This window comes from Aedes albopictus, chromosome 3 (genome assembly GCF_035046485.1).
Source record: "Aedes albopictus strain Foshan chromosome 3, AalbF5, whole genome shotgun sequence".
NCBI lineage: Eukaryota > Metazoa > Arthropoda > Insecta > Diptera > Culicidae > Aedes > Aedes albopictus.
Window position 1 is genome coordinate 257,483,509 of NC_085138.1, and position 23,833 is coordinate 257,507,341.

The following is a 23,833-nucleotide window of genomic DNA, read 5'->3' on the forward strand; positions in this document are numbered from 1 at the left end:
AAATATCAGAACAAAAAAATGTTCCTGTAAGACTAATTCAATAACATGTTGTGTTAGACCAATTACAACTTAATAACAGGAAATTTGTGAACTTGTTACTGTTGTGTTATTTTTCATCACATATTTGTATATTATCTATAGCAGAATAATAATAAATAATCATAAATAATAAATAATCAATAATCAGAATAATCAACTTTTTCTACATCATAATATATTATTGAAATGTTATTTTGTAGATACATCCCAATTACTTAAACATAACAAAATAAGATTGGCCAACAAAACATGTTATTAAAAAGATATATTTTGATAAGTTAACAATAACAAATTATGATATAAAAACAGGCTATGTGATACTGTTGTTATCAATTTGCAATTCTCCTCTGCTCGGGTATGTATTTGCTTCAACAAATTGATTCTGAAACTTTGGGTATTCATTCAGAAAGTGTAAGATACTGATAAAAATAAATTCTCATTGTTTTCTGAAAAAAAAAGAGATCAAGTTGCTTGCAGTTGCATTTTCAGTTTGATATGCCAAGATCAGAAGTAAGAATTCAAAAAGAAACAAATGATTTTGCTAAATTTCGATAAATACTTATAACTTTTACAGTAATGAGCTGAATTGTAATTTCTATAAAATGGAAGTAGTACCCGACTAGAAAATTATATCAAGTTTGTATCACATTGTGTTATGATGTTATAATATTTTTCTCTAACTTATTATGTTATAAACTCATCCTGAAATGTTAAAATAACTTAAATTGTAACAAAAAGTACACTGGTCTAATCAAGATTATAACCTATTTTGTTATAATCATATCAAAATTATAACAAAATGTGATATGAATTTTAGCCTCATGATTGCTGGATTCAATCATAATATGATATAATTTTGTTACGATATTTCCCAAATGTTGAAGATTCAAAACTAAATTATAATACAATAAGTTAGGAAACAACATTTATAACATAATGTGATATAATTGAGTTATAGTATTTTGAAAACACCAAGAATGTTGAACATGTTTATATCGAAATGAGTTATGAATATCATGATTTGTTTGGATTATGTTATATTTTTGTTACAATTTTCTAGTCGGGTATGTATGAAGGAAAGGATTGAAAATTCATGAGGACTCATCTGACCATCCAGCAGTACTATAATGGGGCACGTTCGGTGTAGTACTAGATTTGTAGTAATGAGCTGAATTTTAGTATGGTGAGAAGGTCAGTTCTCTGTCTCTGCAATGAAATGGTACATAAAGCATGGGTATTATGATTCCTTGCCTAATTTGATGCTGTTTGAGCAAAACTCTGGATAACTATATTGTTTATGTTGCAAGAAATGGAGAAAACAACAACACTGTTGCCCAAAATTTTGCTCAAACAGCATCAAATTAGGCAAGGAATCATAATACCCACGTTTTTTGTACCATTTCACTGCAGAAACGAAGAATTGACCTTCTCACCTTACTAAAATTCAGCTCATTACTACAAATCTAGTACTACACCGATCTGTCATATTCCAAGAACTCTAATTGTTGTGTACCTACTCGTTGTAAATATAGAATAGCATTTTCAAACCGATCTGTTTGATGGACTTAGACCTTTTTTACGAGAAAATACGGCATAAATCGTTTGATTTCACATATTTTTATTTTAAAGGAATTATTTATAATATTATATAATTATAAAAAAATATAAAATATTTCATATTTTAACTTTTCCAAAAAAAAAAAGAAAATTTAAAATAACCTTTAAAATATATTAATTTTTCGAAACCTTTGAAAATTAGTACAAATTTTCTTATATAATGTATTTTTTGAAAATACATGTTTTTGTGTCGCCAAATTCATTAATAATCAAAAGTGGGTCTCTTACTGAAAAAAGTTTGAGATCCCCTGGCCTAATGAATGATTTAATAATTATTTGTAATATTTCACCACTGTTTGTTTTCAATGGTATTATTGTAAAACATATTTTTTCTATAATTTTATATGAATTGTACCATATAAATTTTGTTGTAATTTTAAGATTTTCGTCTTCTAAACTTCTAACGGTTAAGATTTTGTTGCAATGATTTTCATAACGATGGTTGTAACCTTGTTATGAATATCATTGTAACAGAATAACACAACCTGTTATAATTTTATTATTGCGTTATGGTCGGGTCTATTTAGGGGGACCTACTACACACAAAAAAATGCCAAAAGAATGGATCGGTTATTTAAAACAACTTTTTTCGACTATATTTTAAAGCTCTAAAATCAACATTCTTGGTTCAAAGTCATTTTGGTCATGGATTTTAAGCATAGTTTATGTGAAAATAGTGGGACAGAATTAACAAATCTTTAAACATGATATACGTTAGAAATGGATCTTCCTTGATAAATTTTGTTTTACATTTTCAGACGAATCATTGTTAAAACTCTCCAAATTGCTATCGAAAAATACTTTGCAGAGTCTGAAGCATCTGTAAGAACTTTAGACCAAAAATTTTCAGTTTCACTTAAGCAGGAAAATTTTGATATAAATCAGGAATTGCACAATGAACTCTTTCACCAATATTAACAAGAAATTTAAGAATGTTAATATAAATTGTCAAGAGAAATTCTTCCACAATTCAGCCCAAAATTTAAAAGCAATTTTCGGTTTTTTCTCATTGGAGTTCATGCAGAAAGAATCCTAGCATTGCCCTAGCGAAATTGTAATGTCCCTTCTGATTTTAATCCACACATTTCTTCAGATTTTGATAATCAGAAATTCTTATGAGAATCGTGTCTATCAACATTTTTTTTTTCGATGACGTACATTCGGACTTTATGTACATTATTTAAAGAATCGACTGCTGCGCAATATTTGCACATTTTCATGACAGATTCAATAGTGAACTATGTCCTTAAATTATAGAAAATAGACTCAAGTTTATTGCAGTCAGGTCTTTTTTTACGCGGCCCCGTAAATGAAAACTCCATACAAAAAAAAATCATCATCTTATTTTTGCATGATTCGTCGAGAAATGGTGAGACTTTTTTACGCGGTTTTTCGAATTTTGAACTAAGTTTTTTTTACGCGGTACGTATCCCCCGCGTAAAAAAAAACCTGACTGTATTGCGATCACGTTAGCAATTCTCAACTTATCAGAACTTTTCCATGATATCGAACAACGGCGCAATACAATTGTCAAAAAAATCGAATGCAGCAAATTTGACGAAATTTTCTTGAGTTTTACCGATGCTGCTCTCCATCTTCTGATATCCATGGTTAACAAATCTAACCCAATTCAGAGTTTGAAGCTAGAAGCAGGACAAAAGGATAAAAAAACGAACAAAAAATTGAAAACTGGAATAAATAAAAACTTTTGAAAAATAGTAAATATAAGTACTCCTGAACCATTCTTAATTGTTCAAAATGTTGTTGCGTTGTTAGGCAACGCTTTTTTACTCTTTTCGTATAAGGTTTTCGGGGTGTTAAAATAACTATAAAATGATGAAAAGTCATATCAAAATTGGGGAAGTTACGAGCAAAGAGTATAAGTAATAAAACACACACTTGTTATAAAATGTTTAAAGCATTTTTGAAATATGATTTTTAATATTTTTTTTTCTTACTGGACTATCAAAACTTTTATATTTTTGGTCGATATTTAGGACTTTTTTATATTGTTTTAAAATTGATTTTTGTATTTTTAAAGCGTACTTACATAATATAAATATTGAAAATTGATGTTTTCGTCACCTTTTCGATGTCATTGTTTCTTTGCGCAAACATTTTTCAAATTTTTCTCAACCATTCTATCATAGTAAAAGTGTTGCATGGAGTTGAATACACTCTACAGTTGTTTGTCTTAAATTTACACGGAAAATATTTTTCCAAAAATTCAAAATAAAAATATTTTATCCCTTTAATACCCAAACTAAACCCCGCCTTTAGACGGGGTATAGTTTGAGCATTTTTGTAATTTTTATATCGTGGACAATCAGAATTTTTATATTTTTTGCTGATATTTGGGACTGTTTTGTATATCTCAAAATGATTTATGGTGCCTAATACGCTTTATTTATATTTTTAAAAAATCATTGAAAAATTGATGTTTTTGTCACTTTTCAGAAGTCTTTGTTTATTTTGTATTAAATCGCTACACTTAACATATTTTATTTTTTTCCAAATCATTCCATCATAGTTAAATAGTTTGAGGGACTTCAATACACTCTTAAATTATTTTCCTTAAAACTACACGGAAAACCTTGAAAAAAATGTTTCAACAATAATCTTTAAATGACAAAATGTTTTCATTTAAAAAAATCCGCAACAAAAATAGGCTTCCTGGAAAAATATAAAGTGTAGGGATATTCAAAAATAAAAATTAGAAAAATCAAAAACCGAAATTCACTAAATCGAGAATAAAAAAGAATCATCTTACAAAACATGTTTAAATCGATTTTAGTTGACAAAAAAGTATATTTAGATCAAAATAAAAAAAAATTGGGTATTAGGGAGTTAACAATAATAACAAAATCTCAAAATGTTTACATCTCAAAAAAAAAAAAAATCGGTGACCCAAATAGGATTCCAGGAAAAATATGAAAGTGTGGGGATTTTAGATGACGAAATATGATTTTTAGATCAAAATCATGAAATTGGGTATTGTAGGGTTAAATAAATCCAGAAATCAAAAGATCTGAAAATTACCGCTCTAGATCATAATTAGTTCTTTCACACACTCATCTACAACATGTCGCGACCACACCAACACAACTACCATTAGCCGCAAACACCTTGGAAAACGTAGATGCTCTTGTTACCTCCTGTTTTCAGATACGATTCGTAGTGCAGTGGTAATGTCGATGTTCATAAATCACTAGGTTATAAGTTCGATTCTGGTCGCGGCCATACTCTTATCTGTTTGTCAGATCATTGATTTAATGTTCTATAGCCCAGATCTTCCCAGATATTAGTTTGATCTTATAAAGGGTGGTACGGTCGAAATTTGGTCATACAATTGTTTTTCATAACGTCAGACTGCGTACACTAAAACAGCTGATTTTTGGACCAGTGATGGTACATTATGTGTAGCTTATGCCATAAAATTTTCATCAAAATCCATTAAGTATTGGTTGATATATAGATAAAACCAACGACCTGCCTTTTTAGAATTTTGTACAAAGGCGCTCCATAGTAAATCTTTGATAATTTAAGATCAATAGAGCACACTTTTGGTTATGAAACTAGTAATACTGCTCCGATTCATATGAAAATTTTACAGTTTTATACTAGTATACAAATATGATCTAAGTGAAATTTTGAGCCATTATGTATGAATACTTCCAAAGTTGTGGCAAAAAAACTGACAGGGTGCCACTTAAACAAATATAACTTTTAAACGGCGAAATCAAATTGAATGAAATTTTTACACAACATTTGGACATGCATTCTTTATATACAGAAAAAAACTAATCATTGAATTCGGATCAGTATTTCTGACTCTATAAATAAAACAGTAAAAATGTGTTCTTATTTTTGAATCCTTTTTGTACAAAAATTTTAAAATTGCAGATCTCAGGATTCAACAATATTTCCGCAAAAACTTAACCGATTTTTATGAAAATTTTATGGCAATAGCTTCATATAATGCACCATTATTGGTCCAAAAATCAGCTATTTTGATGTACGCAGTCCAAAGTTATTAAAAAAATTGTTTGGCCAAATTTTGACCGTACCACCCTTTAATATCTAAATGAGATATTATTATGTTTTTCCGCATACTAGTTTTTGATCTTTTATCACTTATGTCAAATAAACCAATAGCTAATTACGATCTTGAGTACTTCACTGAGTAATATCAAATGATGATATTGTTTTGATTTTTCTTTTCGGGTTTCTAACAACAGTTATCATTGTTTTGTTAGGATCTTGTTATGTGCTTCTGGTCGGGTAACCTAGTTCAACATTTCAATTGCCTATCTCGCATCGGTTCTGTGATAATGAATTATATAACCAGTGCTGTCAGCTACTGCAAGATATATCCGAAGGATTTGAAATTAGATATGATACATTTTTGTTCTATTTTCCCAATCCGGATTTTGACATGTACTTCCTTTCGTACATGTTCAAAGAGGTTTTTTTTGTACCAACAAATTTGGGGCAGATATTTTTGAAGAAGAAAACTGATTTGGCCCCGTTGTCCCCCATCTCCGTGCGCGCAGCACACATCTATTCGTTTATCGATGGCGAAAAGACATAGAATTGAGTCGACAAAAGTGGCAGTGGCGGACGATTGAATTGTTATGCAAATGAAGCATCGAAGGATGTGTAGTTATAGTACCCAGACCCAGCAGCACAGAACAACCACCAAGCCCCAGATGCCAGAGGCAGTGAGCACCGGTGGGGTGGTCCGGTGTAGTGTCTGGTTTTGGCTGATGCCGCGGGGAGACTTGACACTTATCGGAAGCTCTCCCGAAAAATGCTATCTGGCTGGCTGTGGGAATTCCCTATGCTAGATGGGTAGATTGGTACCTACCGGACCGATTCAGTTGATTGAATGCATGAAATTCGATTTCGAGAGGTGGTGAGCTAAACTGTTGTTGGCTGTTTGTCGCCACAGTCATCCAGCCACTCGACCTCTCCTCGAATGCGAGATGAGTTTCCGGGGGGTCGATAAGTGAAGTGCAAAATGTCGTTTTGTGGCTTTCTGGGTGAATTCGTGTTGCTTCGTTTTATTTCGGTCCTGCTTGCTTGGGACGATCGATGATACTCAAATTGGATTGTGTTCAGGCAATTTTCGATAATATAATGCACGTTCAAGGAATTCGTAAAATGAGATCGATAGCGTTGTAGTTTTGTTCTACCGTTTTATTTGATAAAAGGGAAAATCTCGATTGGGTTTCCATTCCAAATCTATTCACATGTACATTTTTAACTGAAGTCTATAATGCATGTATCGCAGAATGAATCAAAGACTCGATTTCGACTTCCCCGCAACGAAACTTCGAACAAATTTCCCTCCTACTCCCGGGCATAAAACTTGCGTAAAACAATTTAAACAAACCACCTCGCTCCCCCCAGGACCAGGATTGATAATCGAGAATCGCTCTCTCACTCGGAAGAAAGCAGCAGCAAATAGCTCAATTTCATCAAATGAAGCAATTCGAAAGTCGACGAAACCGCCATTACGAACTTTTCCAATTTCCTCCAGAACACAACCTGCTCCGGCACCCGGAAATACACAGTACTACCTACGTATCCGAGTGCCAATCGTTCCCGCACCGCACACATGCTCACATGTGTGTGTGATTTCTTTGACAATCATCAACTGAAAATCTTAACAAATCCCCTGGGGGTAATTTATCAAACAATTTCCAACCAAACATTGGGCACTGACTGACTGTGTGGAGTTACGACGGAAGTTGGCTGGTAGCCTGAGTAAAAGGTGGAATCAAACTGTTACAAATTTAATTTTATAAATTGTTACAAATTTATTTTAGCTAAGTATTTGTTTTACATCCCTGGAGGAATTCCTGGAGGAACCCCTGGCGGAGTTCCTGGAGGAACCCCTGGCGGAGTTCCTGGAGGAACCCCTGGCGGAGTTCCTGGAGGAACCCCTGGCGGAGTTCCTGGAGGAACCCCTGGCGGAGTTCCTGGAGGAACCCCTGGCGGAGTTCCTGGAGGAACCCCTGGCGGAGTTCCTGGAGGAACCCCTGGCGGAGTTCCTGGAGGAACCCCTGGCGGAGTTCCTGGAGGAACCCCTGGCGGAGTTCCTGGAGGAACCCCTGGCGGAGTTCCTGGAGGAACCCCTGGCGGAGTTCCTGGAGGAACCCCTGGCGGAGTCCTGGAGGAACCCCTGGCGGAGTTCCTGGAGGAACCCCTGGCGGAGTTCCTGGAGGAACCCCTGGCGGAGTTCCTGGAGGAACCCCTGGCGGAGTTCCTGGAGGAACCCCTGGCGGAGTTCCTGGAGGAACCCCTGGAGGAGTTCCTGGAGGAACCCCTGGAGGAGTTCCTGGAGGAACCCCTGGCGGAGTTCCTGGAGGAACCCCTGGCGGAGTTCCTGGAGGAACCCCTGGCGGAGTTCCTGGAGGAACCCCTGGCGGAGTTCCTGGAGGAACCCCTGGCGGAGTTCCTGGAGGAACCCCTGGCGGAGTTCCTGGAGGAACCCCTGGCGGAGTTCCTGGAGGAACCCCTGGCGGAGTTCCTGGAGGAACCCCTGGCGGAGTTCCTGGAGGAACCCCTGGCGGAGTTCCTGGAGGAACCCCTGGCGGAGTTCCTGGAGGAACCCCTGGCGGAGTTCCTGGAGGAACCCCTGGCGGAGTTCCTGGAGGAACCCCTGGCGGAGTTCCTGGAGGAAGCCCTGGCGGAGTTCCTGGAGGAACCCCTGGCGGAGTTCCTGGAGGAACCCCTGGCGGAGTTCCTGGAGGAACCCCTGGCGGAGTTCCTGGAGGAACCCCTGGCGGAGTTCCTGGAGGAACCCCTGGCGGAGTTCCTGGAGGAACCCCTGGCGGAGTTCCTGGAGGAACCCCTGGCGGAGTTCCTGGAGGAACCCCTGGCGGAGTTCCTGGAGGAACCCCTGGCGGAGTTCCTGGAGGAACCCCTGGCGGAGTTCCTGGAGGAACCCCTGGCGGAGTTCCTGGAGGAACCCCTGGCGGAGTTCCTGGAGGAACCCCTGGCGGAGTTCCTGGAGGAACCCCTGGCGGAGTTCCTGGAGGAACCCCTGGCGGAGTTCCTGGAGGAACCCCTGGCGGAGTTCCTGGAGGAACCCCTGGCGGAGTTCCTGGAGGAACCCCTGGCGGAGTTCCTGGAGGAACCCCTGGCGGAGTTCCTGGAGGAACCCCTGGCGGAGTTCCTGGAGGAACCCCTGGCGGAGTTCCTGGAGGAACCCCTGGCGGAGTTCCTGGAGGAACCCCTGGCGGAGTTCCTGGAGGAACCCCTGGCGGAGTTCCTGGAGGAACCCCTGGCGGAGTTCCTGGAGGAACCCCTGGCGGAGTTCCTGGAGGAACCCCTGGCGGAGTTCCTGGAGGAACCCCTGGCGGAGTTCCTGGAGGAACCCCTGGCGGAGTTCCTGGAGGAACCCCTGGCGGAGTTCCTGGAGGAACCCCTGGCGGAGTTCCTGGAGGAACCCCTGGCGGAGTTCCTGGAGGAACCCCTGGCGGAGTTCCTGGAGGAACCCCTGGCGGAGTTCCTGGAGGAACCCCTGGCGGAGTTCCTGGAGGAACCCCTGGCGGAGTTCCTGGAGGAACCCCTGGCGGAGTTCCTGGAGGAACCCCTGGCGGAGTTCCTGGAGGAACCCCTGGCGGAGTTCCTGGAGGAACCCCTGGCGGAGTTCCTGGAGGAACCCCTGGCGGAGTTCCTGGAGGAACCCCTGGCGGAGTTCCTGGAGGAACCCCTGGCGGAGTTCCTGGAGGAAGCCCTGGCGGAGTTCCTGGAGGAACCCCTGGCGGAGTTCCTGGAGGAACCCCTGGCGGAGTTCCTGGAGGAACCCCTGGCGGAGTTCCTGGAGGAACCCCTGGCGGAGTTCCTGGAGGAACCCCTGGCGGAGTTCCTGGAGGAACCCCTGGCGGAGTTCCTGGAGGAACCCCTGGCGGAGTTCCTGGAGGAACCCCTGGCGGAGTTCCTGGAGGAACCCCTGGCGGAGTTCCTGGAGGAACCCCTGGCGGAGTTCCTAGAGGAACCCCTGGCGGAGTTCCTAGAGGAACCCCTGGCGGAGTTCCTGGAGGAACCCCTGGAGGAGTTCCTGGAGGAACCCCTGGAGGAGTTCCTGGAGGAACCCCTGGAGGAGTTCCTGGAGGAACCCCTGGAGGAGTTCCTGGAGGAACCCCTGGAGGAGTTCCTGGAGGAACCCCTGGAGGAGTTCCTGGAGGAACCCCTGGAGGAGTTCCTGGAGGAGTTCCTGGAGGAATCCCTGGAGGAATCCCTGGAGGAATCCCTGGAGGAGTTCCTGGAGAAATCCTTGGAGGAGTTTCTGAATCTCTGAAGATATCGCTGGAGGAATCCCTAGAGCATAGGTTCCCAAACTTTTTAGGTGCGCGACCCCCTTTTGCCTGTTGACGTGCTCTCGGCGACCCACTATAGACATTTCCTCATTTGTTGTCTGTTACAATAAATTATTCAACTGACCCTCGCGACCCCCTGGATGAAGGCCGGCGACTCCCCTGGGGGGTCGCGACCCACAGTTTGGGAAACCATGCCCTAGAGGAATCCTTAGAGCAATTCAATGAAGAATCCCTGAAGGAAGCCCTTCAGGAATTCCTGGAGAAATTGCTAAATGAGTTCCTGGAGGAATCTTTGGAGGAATTCCTGGAGAAATCCGTGGAAAAATTCATGGAGGAAATCCTGAGGAAATCCCTGGATGAATTTCTGAGAGAATTTCCGCAAATATATTTGCAGGAATTTCTGGAGGAGTTTCTGGAGGAATTCTTGAAGAAACCATAGAAGGACTCCCGGAAGCATTCCCATGAAGAATGTATAAGGAAATCCCAGTTACTATTTGCGATTATGAAATGTCAGGACCTTTTGAATTCGGCCACCATTTTGAATTTTCGAAAATAAAAGCATTTTTAAACATGTCACAAAAGTAGATATGTATTCTTCTCCATTCAAAAATTTTGCAGTTTTATTGATAAGATGCAGATGTAGATATAGACTATCTCTAATTGATGTCATTTTTCAACCTTACTCGGCTCGGGTAACCAAACTGACACATTCGTGTATCGTCGTCGTCGCCTTTGGAGGAACAAAATTAAATCGAATTTTGCCTCCGGAAAAAGGGCTGTCTTTGCTTAAAAAAGAAAAAAAAAAGACGTCGCTCTCATCGAATGCGACGAAGAGTTTTTCGTTTGCACAGGTGCTGCCGATACTTCCGGCTCTTAGACCGGAAATAAGCTTCGACTGCGATGGTGGCGCAGTTGTTCCTCCTCATGCCGAGTTTTCTTCGCATCGGGAGTGAGTTAATTTTTATTTCCGTTCGTATTGAGGGTGTTGAGGACGGTGACACCCTTTGGCGTTGAAGAGGAGCAGATAAGACCCACGCGTCAGATTTGAAATCATGATAAATGTGCTGGGACGAACATTATTCGTTGTCGAAATGACGACTAATTCAATGGATTCAAACAAATCGTCTGGTGTCAGTTTTTGAATCTCAGGTTTCACCCGACTAGGAAATTATATCAAGATTATATCATATTATGTTTTGATGTCATAATATTCTTGACTTATTGTGTTATTAACTAGATGCAGGATGATTGATTGATTTGTCTTTATTTAAGAGACTTTTAACCCTTGGCTCCCATGCAGGATGATGTTAAAATAACTAAAATTGTAACAGAAAGTACACTGGTCCAATCAAGATAGTAACCTATTTTGTTTCAATCAGATCAGAATTATAACAAAATGTGATATGAATTTTAGTTTCAGAATTAATCGTTTCTATGAAAATTTGATACAATTTTTCAACATTATTTTCTAAACGTTGAAGACTCGAAACTAATACCTAATAATACAATTATCAAACATTATTTATAACATAATGTGATATAATTGAGTATTTTGAAAACACCAAAGATGTTGAAAATGATTATAACACATTGAGTTCTAAATATCATGGTTTGTTATAATTATGTTATATTTTTGTTACAATTTTCTAGTCGGGTGGATTCTTGGTGCAATCGCCGGCCTTTCGGTTGTATTTTTAGTAGTTGTTGCATTACACATTCAACGCTCGAGTATTTATGGTGTCGAAATCCGACGTTCGTTGAAGTTCTAAATAGATGAAATTCTCGGTCACCTTTTATCTTGCGAGTGACTGTGCGTTACGTACTAGTTATCACAGTGCAAAACGTTGAGAACCGCAACAAATATCATTGCAAATGTGCGATTTTCCAAAACATTCTAACAGGGTTTCATAATTAGGTTTACTGAAAATGCCATAAAATATATAGGAGATATCATAGTTTGATATTTCGAAATTTATAGAATCTACATTTTTTGGTGGAAATTCTGGTAAAGGAAAATTTAGTCAGAAATAAAAAAATGATGAAGCATTACGAACTAGATAAAGGACATTCTTCTTCATCAACATTTCAAGACAAAAAAAACAAGGAAAAGTACACTAGAAACTGGTTAAACTTCTATTCATAGCCAACAAAGGAGTCGGCAACAGCGGACGAGAATTTGCAACATTATCCGGAAACCGGAGATCATCCATCTGGGGAACCAAAGCAAAACATACAATAGTCAAAAATATCTCAATTTCGAACTCGTTGACCTAGTTGGCTTGGCGGCGGCAATCGACGACGGGAGACATTTCGCTTTTAAGAGCTGCGTTAGACAAAAAGTGCTAGTCGGCGGCCATATAACCCGACTATATGCGAAAAACAAAATTATTACAGGTTGTGTTATTTTGTTACAATGATTTTTGTTACAAAGGTTGTTATAAAACATGTACCGTTAGTAGTTAAAATAACAGAAATTCTTACAAAATTCGTCCTAATAAAAACAAAAAAATAACAAGTTGAGATATAATCATTACAAGATTATATCAAATTTTGTTAGACCTAACGTGCGAATTAGACTCATAACAAAATTATATCAAATTCTGTTATATATTTCAGAACAAATTTGTTACAAGTTTTGTTATAAACCTTTTGATTTATATCTCTTTGTAAAGACCTAAATAACAAAATTTATCAATCTTTTTCGCGTCAATACAAAAAATCTTATAAATTCTGTTAATTTTGTTGCAAAAAATATAACAAAAATTGCAATAAACGTGTTACGAAATTATATTAGAGGTAATTCTATTATGATACATAATATAACATATGTTGTTATACATCGTTAGAATAAATGAATCAAGTTTTGATATAATTTTGATAAAAAAAAATTATAACAAATGTTAATACAATTTTGTTATGGATACTCACACGGAAAAATCCTTATGACAGAATTATATCAACTATTGTTATTTATAACAACAGATGTCATTATTTCATTACGATCTTGTTATGTGCTTCTGGTCGAGAACCCATTCCATGACGTGCGCGCGTGCTTTTATATACATAAAATTCGTACAATTGTTTTTCCGCAACTCTTTGCGTACATACGATGCGATGCGAAGAAATAATGTGGTTTTCCTCTGCTGGTTTTTGCTATTTTCATGTGCTCGTTGAGAACACACAAATTGCTGAGGAAAATTAGAGTCACTATTTGTTGTCACGGTCGCCGCCACGACCTAAGCTAGCCGCCGCTTGAGCGTCATCGCCCCGTCATCGACGTCTTTGATTGACAGGCAGCGTTCTGTATTTTGGCTACCTTTTCGGTGGGAACAACAGTTAATCTAGGCTGGATTTTCTCAACTAGACCACGAAAACTATGAGATTTCAGTTTGGGGGAAAAATGTACATTTATCAGGTATTTCTATCTGGACATAGGAAACTTTTCAAGAAGTATAAGAACGAGACTTTGCTCAGACTTCGCTGGTGTATTTATCGGCAACGAGGTTGTCAAAACAGATCGTCCTGATGGAATGCAAGCAACCCGAATATCATATTGTGTTATGTGTTATGATGTTATAATATTTTTATATAACTTATTAGTTATTAATATATAAACTAGATGCAGGATGATGTTAAAATAACAAAAATTGTAACAAAGAGTGCACTGGTTAAATCAAGCAAATAGCATATTTTGTTATAACCTGATCAAAAGTATATCAAAATGTGATATGAATTTTTGATCCTTGATAGCTTCTATCAAAATTTGATAGATTTTGTTATTTATTTTTTATTTTTTTGAATGTCGAAGAATCTAAACTATATTATATTACAATGAGTTAACAACATGTAACATAATGTGATGTAATTGAGTTATAATATTTTATAAAAATCAAAGATGTTAAACACCATCAAAATGAGTTATATATATCATGGTCTGTTATAATTTTGGTACATTTTTTGTTAGAATCTTCTAGTCGGGAGAGTATACATTTCCGCATGTCAACAACGAAGTGAGCTTGTTGAGGTCGTTTCTTATATTTTTCCTTATTATGATACTTAAGGCATGGGTATTCAACATGACCATGCCGAGGGTAACGGGTTCGATTCCCGGTCGTTTTAGCTACGTATTTGTCATTGGTCATTGTTTTTAAATTGTTGTTATACTCTTCTGATCGGAGCGTCTACCACAAAAACTCTCGCATATTTCTCACTCTTGGATTGTATCGGTAATGTCGGAAACCACCCAAAATCTACCCCATGGAAAGCGCTACCAAGCACCTTGCAGCTTTGGCGAAACACAAGATGGATAGCAGCTTGCAGTTATCCTTGCAGCCAGCAGCTAGCTACGAACTCGACTCAGAGTCATTCCCGGTGAAAAACTGCCTCTGGAAACCCATTCAAATGTGAACAAATTAATTTTTGCTCTCTCATGCTGGCTTTTGCCTCGGTTTTCTCAATTCTGAGGTTCGGTTCGCGAAGGATGCTTTCAGCTCTAAAAGTTCAGCTGCACAAACATATGGGGAGGTGAAAGGGGCGAGATAGAAAAAATCGATTGATTAAAAAACAACAGCCTCGTCTTCAATGAACAACCGTGCACCGTGCTCCGGGTTGTTATCGTTCGGGGATGAGTAGAAGAAAAACGACTGAAGTTCGGAAAAAATGCACAATCAAGATTTTTTCCGGGGAATTCTATTCTATTGGCATGCCCTTTCATTTAGATTGATGGATTCTTAAACCAGAAAGGACAAAGAAATTAATATTCCAGTTTTTTTTATTCTACTTTTTATTCATTTTTATGTTTGAAATATATGCGTCAAACTTTGTTTAAGATATTGTAAGCAGTACAATATTACTTCAGATGATCGTTATATCAACTACTCATTTTTTGTTTTATTACAGCTTTAACTCTAGTTATTAAATCAGAATTTAATAATAACCCGACAAGATGGTAAAAAATAAAGTTATTACTGGCTGTGTTACTATGATTTTTGTAGCAACGGTTGTTATAAAACATGTACCGTTAGTTGTTAAAATAACAAAATTTTTAACAAAACTCGTTCCAATAAAAAACAAAAATATAAAAAGCTGAGATATAATCATAACAAGATTATATCAAATTTTGTTAGACTAAATTTGCGAAATCATAACAAGTTCTGTTATATATTTCAGAACAAATTTGTTACAAGTTGTGTTATAAATCCCATAGCTCGAGTGACCAAAATAAACAAAAAAAAAATTTTTTTTCACGACAACACAAAATATCTTACAAATTCTGAAATAGTTTTGTTACAAAAAATATAACAAAGAATGAAAAAAAAATGTGTTACGAAACTCTGTTAGAGGCAATTATATTATAACGAATTTATAAGAAATTTTTATATAAATCTGTTTGAATAAATGAAACAAGTTTTGATATAATTTTGTTACTCAAATTAAAACAAACGTTAATATAATTTTATTATGGATATTCACATGGAAAAAATCTTATAACAGAACTATATTAACCCTTGTTATTTCTAACAAAAGTTGTCATAGCTTTGTTATGATCTTGTTATGTGCTTCTAGTCGGGAAGCCCTTTTTCTTATTATTATTAGAAACTTATATTCTCGTACAACAATGACGTTAAAAGGATTATTCTAATGACCGATAAAACTCACATTCACGCCAGGGAGTGCCTCCAAATTACTATACCCTGCATGTTTCATAACGTCTGTCATAAACAAACTTATGAGGCTAGTCCTTCCCTTGAGAACGTGACGATTGCGATGCCATCATCCGTAACCCTGTGCCGTGTCAATAATTCGTACCCATGCAGCATTCAATCAACAATGTCCATCATCGTTAAAACAGGGCTTCAAAACGCCATTGGTATTATGCCGGTTGGATCTCTTCGAACCAATAAAACTCGGACAAAAGGCCATTAAAAAGGTAATTTTCGATCATCTTTTGATCTACTGGGCTGATGGCTATGCCACTACCACCGGTACCTATACGCTTTAAAATTGATATGGTCATAAATTGTCGAAAAAGAATCCACTTCACCTCTATCTGAAGTTTCGAAACACCATTACGAACAGCAACAGTAGTGGATTAGGTGCCAGAAGACTCCCACCATTTCTAAACAGAGAACGTGACACGACCAACAACCGGCGAAAACAAAATCGCTTGGTGAACGATAGTGCCAAGGTAGAGTGACTTTTGGGAGGAGCGCCACATAATCCAATTTATGAAAACTCAAGATGGATGGAAAGATTGCCAGCTTATGACGCCCTCACACATTCGTCATAAACTTGCACATTTCAGAATTTTGAGAAATTTCAGAATTGTTGTTGGGGTTTTCATCTTATTTCCGTCCAATAATAATCGATTCTAACGCCTCACGGCCAATTTGGTATACATTACTAATTTAAAAATAAGCTGCCATATCCTGTAGAACATATTGTAAAAGAAATACAATTAATAGGATTGAAAAATTTCCCCTAGAATTCTGTTTGTGCTTGATCACACGTCTATTTCGGACACAACATGATCTCAGTTCTAGGCACACCATCTACGTGACACTAAGGTACATAGGATGATCAAAAATTATGATTTGGCCGTAGGTGTTTATTCGAAAAGTCGGTCGAAACTTTAAAATTGAGATGGATGTAGCTTTAAAATATCGACCAAAATTGTTTTATTGATATTTTGGCCACCACTGTGACTAGTGGTTGTGAAATACAATGTTTCGAATGCTAAAAATCCAAGCACTTATTTGCCCAAGCAACACTTATGTTTTATAAGAGTTGCGGCTGCGCATATTTTGGTTGTATAGAAGGTAATTTGACATAATTCTAACATTGTGATAGAATAACGTCAAATCAACTTCTATACAACCAAAATTTGCGCTGCCGTTACTACTATATAACCTGTGTGTTGCATGGGTGCCTGCAGGCGAAGACAACAAACAGCCGGGCTCGATGCGGTCCTGGAATCCTTTGAGCTGTCGATTTTCAAAAACTTCATTCATGGCCATTTATGGAAAAGGACACTGTCGGATCTCGACAAGATTATATGATTAGTCCTTTCTTTACCTCAAGCCAGCAGCAATAGGGTTGTGGTACCATTCATCAAGTTGGACAGACCTTTAAGACCTTTGGCACGCAAACCCGCTCGGAGCTAGATACCCGACTGGATGGAAAAAGCAAAATTATTACAGGTTGTGTTATTTTGTTACAATGATTTTTATAACAACGGCTGCTGTAAAATATGTAGCGTTAGTAGTTAAAATAACAAAAAGTTTAATAAAACTTATTCTGAATAAAACAAAAATATATCAAGTTGAGATATAATCATAACAAGATTATATCAAATTTTGTTAGACTAATCTTGCAAAATCATAACAAAATTATAGCAAGTTCTGTTATATATTTGAGAACAAATTTGTTACAAGTTTTGTTATAAATTTCTTGGCTTAACTGATCGAAATAACAAAAATTGTCAATCTTTTTCGCGACAACACAAAAAATCTAATAATGCATAATATAACAAATGTTGTTATATATCGGTTTCAATAAATAAAACAAGTTCTGTTATAATTTAGTTACTAATATTATGGATATTCACATGTATATAACAAAATTATATCAACTTTTGTTTTTTTTTTCTAACAACAGTTGTCATAATTTTGTTATGATCTTGTTATTTGCTTCTGGTCTAGCTGGGCAACTGAAAATGGCGTGCTCCGGTGTTTCTTCAGTGTCCCGATACTCAGGACAGATCGGTGACGTGGCATGGCCGAATCTACTAAAGTATTGCTTAAGGCACTCATGACCAGACAGAAATTTCGTCATTTGGAAGTTAACCTCCCCGTGTGCTCTGGTGATTCACGTCGACAGGTTGGAAATTAGACGATGGGTCCACCTGCCATTCTCAGCGTTGTGCTGGCTCGCGCTCTCTTCCGTACTCCTCTTGTGTTTCGGTCCCTGTTGCATTCACTATCATTAGAGTTGTTATGCATGATCCGGGATAGTGCCGAGATTACCACCGTGGCCTTCTTGCAGACGGAGTCAACGTGGTTGTTTGAGTTCAGTCGGTCGTCTAGCATCATTCCCAAGTGCCTGACTTTCGCGCTTCGAGTCGATAATGCACTCGCCAACCACAATTCTTGCATGCTTCCGTTTGCTGATGACTACCATCTCGGTCTTGTGGTGAGCTATAGATAGCTTCTTCTCCAGTATCCAGTCTTCCACCGCCTCCGTGGCCTGTACTTCTACTACCTCTCGTGTTTCCCGAATCACAAGTTGCGCTACGTCAAAGCCGCAAAGCCGACGATCTTTACTTCTCTGGGAAGACTACCTCGTCCTAGACAGTTGGGCCCAGAATAGGTCCCTGTGGAACGCCCGCCGTAATAGCCACACTTCTCTTCCGGGCGTCTGTTTCGTAAATAAGTGTACAATTTTGGAAACAGCTTTGCAGGATCTGGCAAAGATACTCAGGCTCCCTCGACGAATCGGCAATTGCTACCCACGGTTTCCTCTTCCCTGTTGCTTCTGCGTCGTCTCCATAGCATCCACAACAGTTCTGATGGCCTCTACTGTAGATCTGCCTTTCCGGAATCCAAACTGCATCTCTGACAGACCGGTCTCACACTCCGTGTACTTCGTGAGCCTGTTTAAGACCACTATTTCCACCAGTTTGCCAACAGCATCCAATAGGCAAATCGGCCGATAAGCCTGATGGATCTTCGGGAGGTTTACCTGGCTTCGGCAGCAGCACTAACTTCTGCCGCTTCCAGATGTCGGGGAAACTGCTCTCCTGTATACACTTTTGTAATGTGCTGCTGAACATTTCCGGGTTTTCGTGGATTGCTGTTAAGTGTTAAAATTGCCGACAATGACGACAAGTCTTCGACAGATTAAACCCTTGGTTATCTTGTCCAGCATTTGATTTAACAGCTCTATCATCCATGTTGGTGGTGTATAGCAGCTAAATATTCCGTTGATTTTCACAACCACAAAATACTCATCGGCGCAGTACACCACTTCTTCAACGGGATGTCTTCCCTCTGTTTCCTCAATAAGTTCCCTTTGCAAATTTCCCCCAGAAGTTCCCTCTATGGAATTCCTCTAGAATTTCCCTCAAAAGATTCTCCTAGAAGTTTCCAAAATTTTCCTGTGGGAAATTCTTCTAGGAGTTCCCTCTGAGGAATTCTTTCAGAGTCCCTCTTGGGACTCGTTCAGGAGTTCCCGTTTGGCATTCATCCAGAAATTCCTCCAAAGGTAGTTTCCACGTATTTCTTCAGGAGCTCCCATTCTGTGGAAATCCTTCAAAAATTATTCCCCATAAGGATATCCTGGAGGTATCCGCAGATGGACGACTGTAAGAGTCCCCAAATAGATCTCGCGGAGAAATGTTTGAAGGGAACATACAAAGGAATCCCCTGAGGGAACTCCTCAGAGGGAATTCTTGGAGGAATTTACCAGAGGAAACTTCAGGTGGAATCTTCTGAGGGATCTTTAGGAAGAAACCCGCGAAGGAAACTTTAGAGAGAGCTCATGGAGTAATTTCCCAGATGAAACTCCTAAAGGAATTACTCAGATTGAACTCCTGGAGGAATTCCCCAGTTTGAATTCCTGTAGGTATTTTCCAAAGGGGACTGCTGAAAAATTTCCCCAAACAGATCGCCTGGAGAAATTTCCCAAAGGGAACTCCTGGAGGAATTCCAAATGAGGAGCTTCTGGAGGAATCCTCTGAGAGAACTAACTCCTGGAGAAATCTCCAGACGAACTCCTAAAGTAATCCCCAGAAAGAACTCTTAGAGGAATGCCCCAGAGGCAACTCCCGAAGGAATTCTCCAGAGGTAACTCCTGGAGACATGCCCCGGAGGGAACTCCTGGTGGAATTTTCAGTCTGACTTCCTGGGGAAATCCCAGATGGACTCCTTGAAGAATCATCAGAGGGAACACCTGAAGAACTTTTCCAGATATAACATCAGCAGGAACTATCCATTGGGGAGTCCTAGAGGAATCCCCAAACGGACTCCTGGACTAATCCCTAGAAAGAACTTCTATTGGAATTCTCCAGATGTATCACCAGTGGGAATTCCAGGGGGAACTCCTGGAGAAATGTTCAAAAATGAACTTTTCGAGGACCTTCTGAAGGAATTCTCCAGAGGGATCTTCTGGAGGAATTTTCCAAATGAAACTAATTTAGATATTACTAGAGGGAACACCTGAAACATTTTCAGATCAAACACCTGGAAGATTCCCAAAAAGAAACTTCTGGAGGAACATCCAGAAGAAATTTTTGGAGGAATCTACAGAGATAACTTCTGGTGGAATTTCCAGAGAAAATTCCTGCAGGAGTTTTTATTAGAGGCAACCAATGAGGAAATTCCACAGGGGAAATTCCTGGAGGAATCTCCTAAAAAAACCTCTCGAATCGACATCGAATCGAAATCTGGCGCGAAAGTGTCGCCGCCAGCAAGAGATATAGTGTAGGAGGTAGACCAAAATCGAAACTGATAAATTTGATAAAGTGCGCTAACGAACAATAGTAAAGACGTGCGACTATGTTGAACATATACATAACCTCACGGGTAAACGGAGGACTATCTATCCTTTAAGGAGAGACTTGTTAGAATCCCAAAATGGCCGCCACAATGGCCGACTTTGACACCTACTCACGATTTAGAGGGCACAAATCTCTTCGTAAACAAAACCAGCACACTTCCTCTCCTCTTCTTGGCGTAACGTCCTCACTGGGACAAAGCCTGCTTCTCAGCAGAAAAGATCCTGGACCGACCGGGAATCGAACCCGTCACCCTCAGCATGGTCATGCTGAATACCCGTGCGTTTACCGCCTCGGCTATATGGGCCCTAACCAGCACACTTGAACTTCTCATTTTACAAGTGAGCCAGAACAGAATAATAAAACGCTCTGTTGTTTGAAGCTTGCTTCTTGAGATTTGTGCATCTGAAGTTCTGTTGAAGCGGGATGTCAAGACGTTTGTCATTAAAAAAGTCACAATATATGTTGTGAACCTATATTTGCTTATGATAGCACAGAGACTAGTGCTGAAAATGTAATTTCGACGTATCTAAACTCAACCACATCCAGCTCGTTTTAGAAGCTCAACCTGAGAATATGGTATGTGGAAAACTTGTGCGGCTGGACCAGTTCTACAAGAAAGTCACGGAAAACCGCTCTTTTTTAATATTTAAGGTAAATGTCACGGACAACCTTCGAAAAATGTCAATTGATATTCACCATGAATATCATTGGCATTTTTCGACGGTAGCCCGTGACATTTATTTTAAATACACATTCAAAAAAGATTGGTTTTTCCATGACTTTATTGTAGAGCTGGTCTCCGCACAAGTTTTTCATATACCATATTCTCAGGTTGAGCTTCTAAAATAAGCTGGAAGTCCATGTGGAGTTGGAAGTCGTTGAATTTAGATTTGGCGAAATGACATTTTCAACACTGACAGAGACTGAAAGCCGAAAATCTCCGCTAGCATGGTACTGTTACATCCCAGAAGATATGATTTAGCTTTTTTATTGTATGAGGATGGGGTCATCATTGCATTAATTGTCTTGCACATGTCAGCTGAATTGGTCGAAATTTAACTAACTGAGGAACTAAACGAAACTTACGGTACATTAGAAATGGTTGCCTTCGTGTGTATGGAATCCTGATTTTGGTGTATATTCTTCCATTATCTTTGTTTACGTTTGAAAAACAGAAACGTTAGAACGTGACAATAACCTCTGTCGTTACATTTGAGCAAAATACCTCGAACAAAAAAGAAAAACTGAGTTCAACTAAAATATTCAATCAAAATGTCAAGTTCGAAGATGGATTGCACTCCCAATTGTGCATCGCTTCGAGAAAGCGTCAACTGGCAAGCAAAAACAACGAGCAAACAGATGTTACTCAATCACAATCAACATGCTTTTTACTCAAGCTATACAGAAACAGATACACGACAAACAGCAGCTCGAAATGATTGCAACAATTCAAGAAGACCATACCGCACAACAACAAAAAATACAAAATCAGATAATCAAACAAGCAGTCATCAGTCAATCAGATACGACGAAGTGAAGTGATAAACAAACGAAAAAACGAGTCAAACGAGCCCCAACTGACATATCACAGAACAACTACCAGAACAAACAAGCCATATCGACACTTCAAATCTGTCTCTTCTTTGATCATATATGTACGTGGATGAGTGAATAATTCCTGTCAGTTACGCCGAGAGGAGGAGTGGCTAAAATTTTCTTCTCTATCTGGATACTAACCGTCACACACACAATCACAACTTGTCCCACTCAAAAAAATAAAATCCAAGATTTGTCAAAATCCAAATCAATCCCCGAAACAAAAATTTGAGCAGAAAATTGCATTCAGTGTGCTTGTGTTTGTCTGTGTGCAGGAAATGTCACATTTTCGCGCGTTGGAGCTCATCATTCGTCGTCGCGAGACGACGGTCGCGAAAACGAAAAACCGCCGGATGATGATTGACAGATGAACTGATGAGACACACATCAACTGCGACGACAACGGCGGCGATTAACAACAACAACAACAGCCGGGAAAATAGACGGTGAAGGTGGAATACCGCCCCAGAAATGTTAACATTCCAAACAAAACACTGACGCAAAAGTGTTAATCATTTGTTTCTGCGACTGTCATTGCGCGCCTTCCGCTCTACTGCAGCGCCACCATCACCACCACCACCACTACCACCATCATCACAGCTCGTACCTCTCCAATTTCAGTGTTGCCAGAGCGCGATCGGAAACGGGGTAAGTGTGTACCGCTGTATCGAAACGGAGGCAAACGTTCGGAAGCATTATCTGTAATACACGTTTACCTGAAACTGACAGCTGTTCGTTTCCTGTTTAGAGACTTTGAGGATAAACCACACGCGCACACGCACATCTCATGCGTTCGCCACCACCAACATGTTAATGTTTTCGATGTTCTGTCCCAGTACTAACCCCCACGGACACGAACCACCAGCAACACTGCCAGAATTGTGTAGGATACTGTGTAAATATGTCACTTGGAGTCTCTCCTTCTGTCTCTCTCTCGCTCTCAGACACTCTTCTCCAGAACAGAATGAAACGATACTCACAAACCACCGCACGACTTTTGCTGTTTTTGTCCACAAACATACAGGAGGACATCTACCGTTGAGTGTAGGAATGAAAATGAATATGATAAGATGTCTTTGCCTTAGGGTTTTTGTTTTTTGCAACTGATGAAAGAGTAACTTTCCTTGATTGTTTTCGCTGTTTCGGAACTCCCTCTTCCTTAGTTTGTTTGTTTCAATGTACCTTTTTGCAATCCACCTCTCTGTCTATTTAGTGTTAGATTTTCCTCAATATACAGTAATACTATTCCAATTAAAATATTTATAAACTAGTGATCCATATTAGATACGTTAACAAATTAAAAATAGTAATCGAAACTAGCGTATGAATCTTGCCTGCTTCTTTGTAATTTTCGAACCCAGAATATCGAATAAGTACTCGAATGCTTTCCTTCCTGACACAGAAACACACTAACACACTGTTTTCTCTCTCTTTATTTATTTCGTTTTGTGTTCCGCTCTCGAACCGAATCGAATCGAATCGAATCGCGTCGATTCTTGGCTTCGTGTGCACTTCGTGCTGGCTGTTCCCGCCCGCTCTGTATGATACACCCAAACGACGTCAATTGCTGCGTGGCGCCTAGTAGCAGCTGTCACCAAGGATGCCTGCAACGGACGGGCCCCGTTGCTGCACGATCCAAACATCTTCGGCGGACGGCCGACCCCTTACAGTGAGTATTGTCTTGGTTATGTTAGTT

General features: G+C 39.3%; 1 protein-coding gene across 13 annotated transcripts in view; it reads left to right on the top strand.

Annotated features, from left to right (window-relative positions):
• LOC109422356 (heterogeneous nuclear ribonucleoprotein L) overlaps positions 1 to 23,833 on the top strand; it is a 946,335-nt gene that overhangs the window by 694,528 nt on the left and 227,974 nt on the right. For 6 of the 13 annotated variants that reach the window (XM_062860356.1, XM_062860355.1, XM_062860359.1 and 3 more), the window contains exon 7: positions 23,720 to 23,806. In XM_062860356.1, the coding sequence (XP_062716340.1) occupies positions 23,720 to 23,806 (87 nt within the window). Of the gene's footprint in view, positions 1 to 22,669; positions 22,786 to 23,719; positions 23,807 to 23,833 lie in introns of those variants that run through there. The other 7 variants (XM_062860358.1, XM_062860360.1, XM_062860362.1 and 4 more) reach the window with 2 other exon arrangements.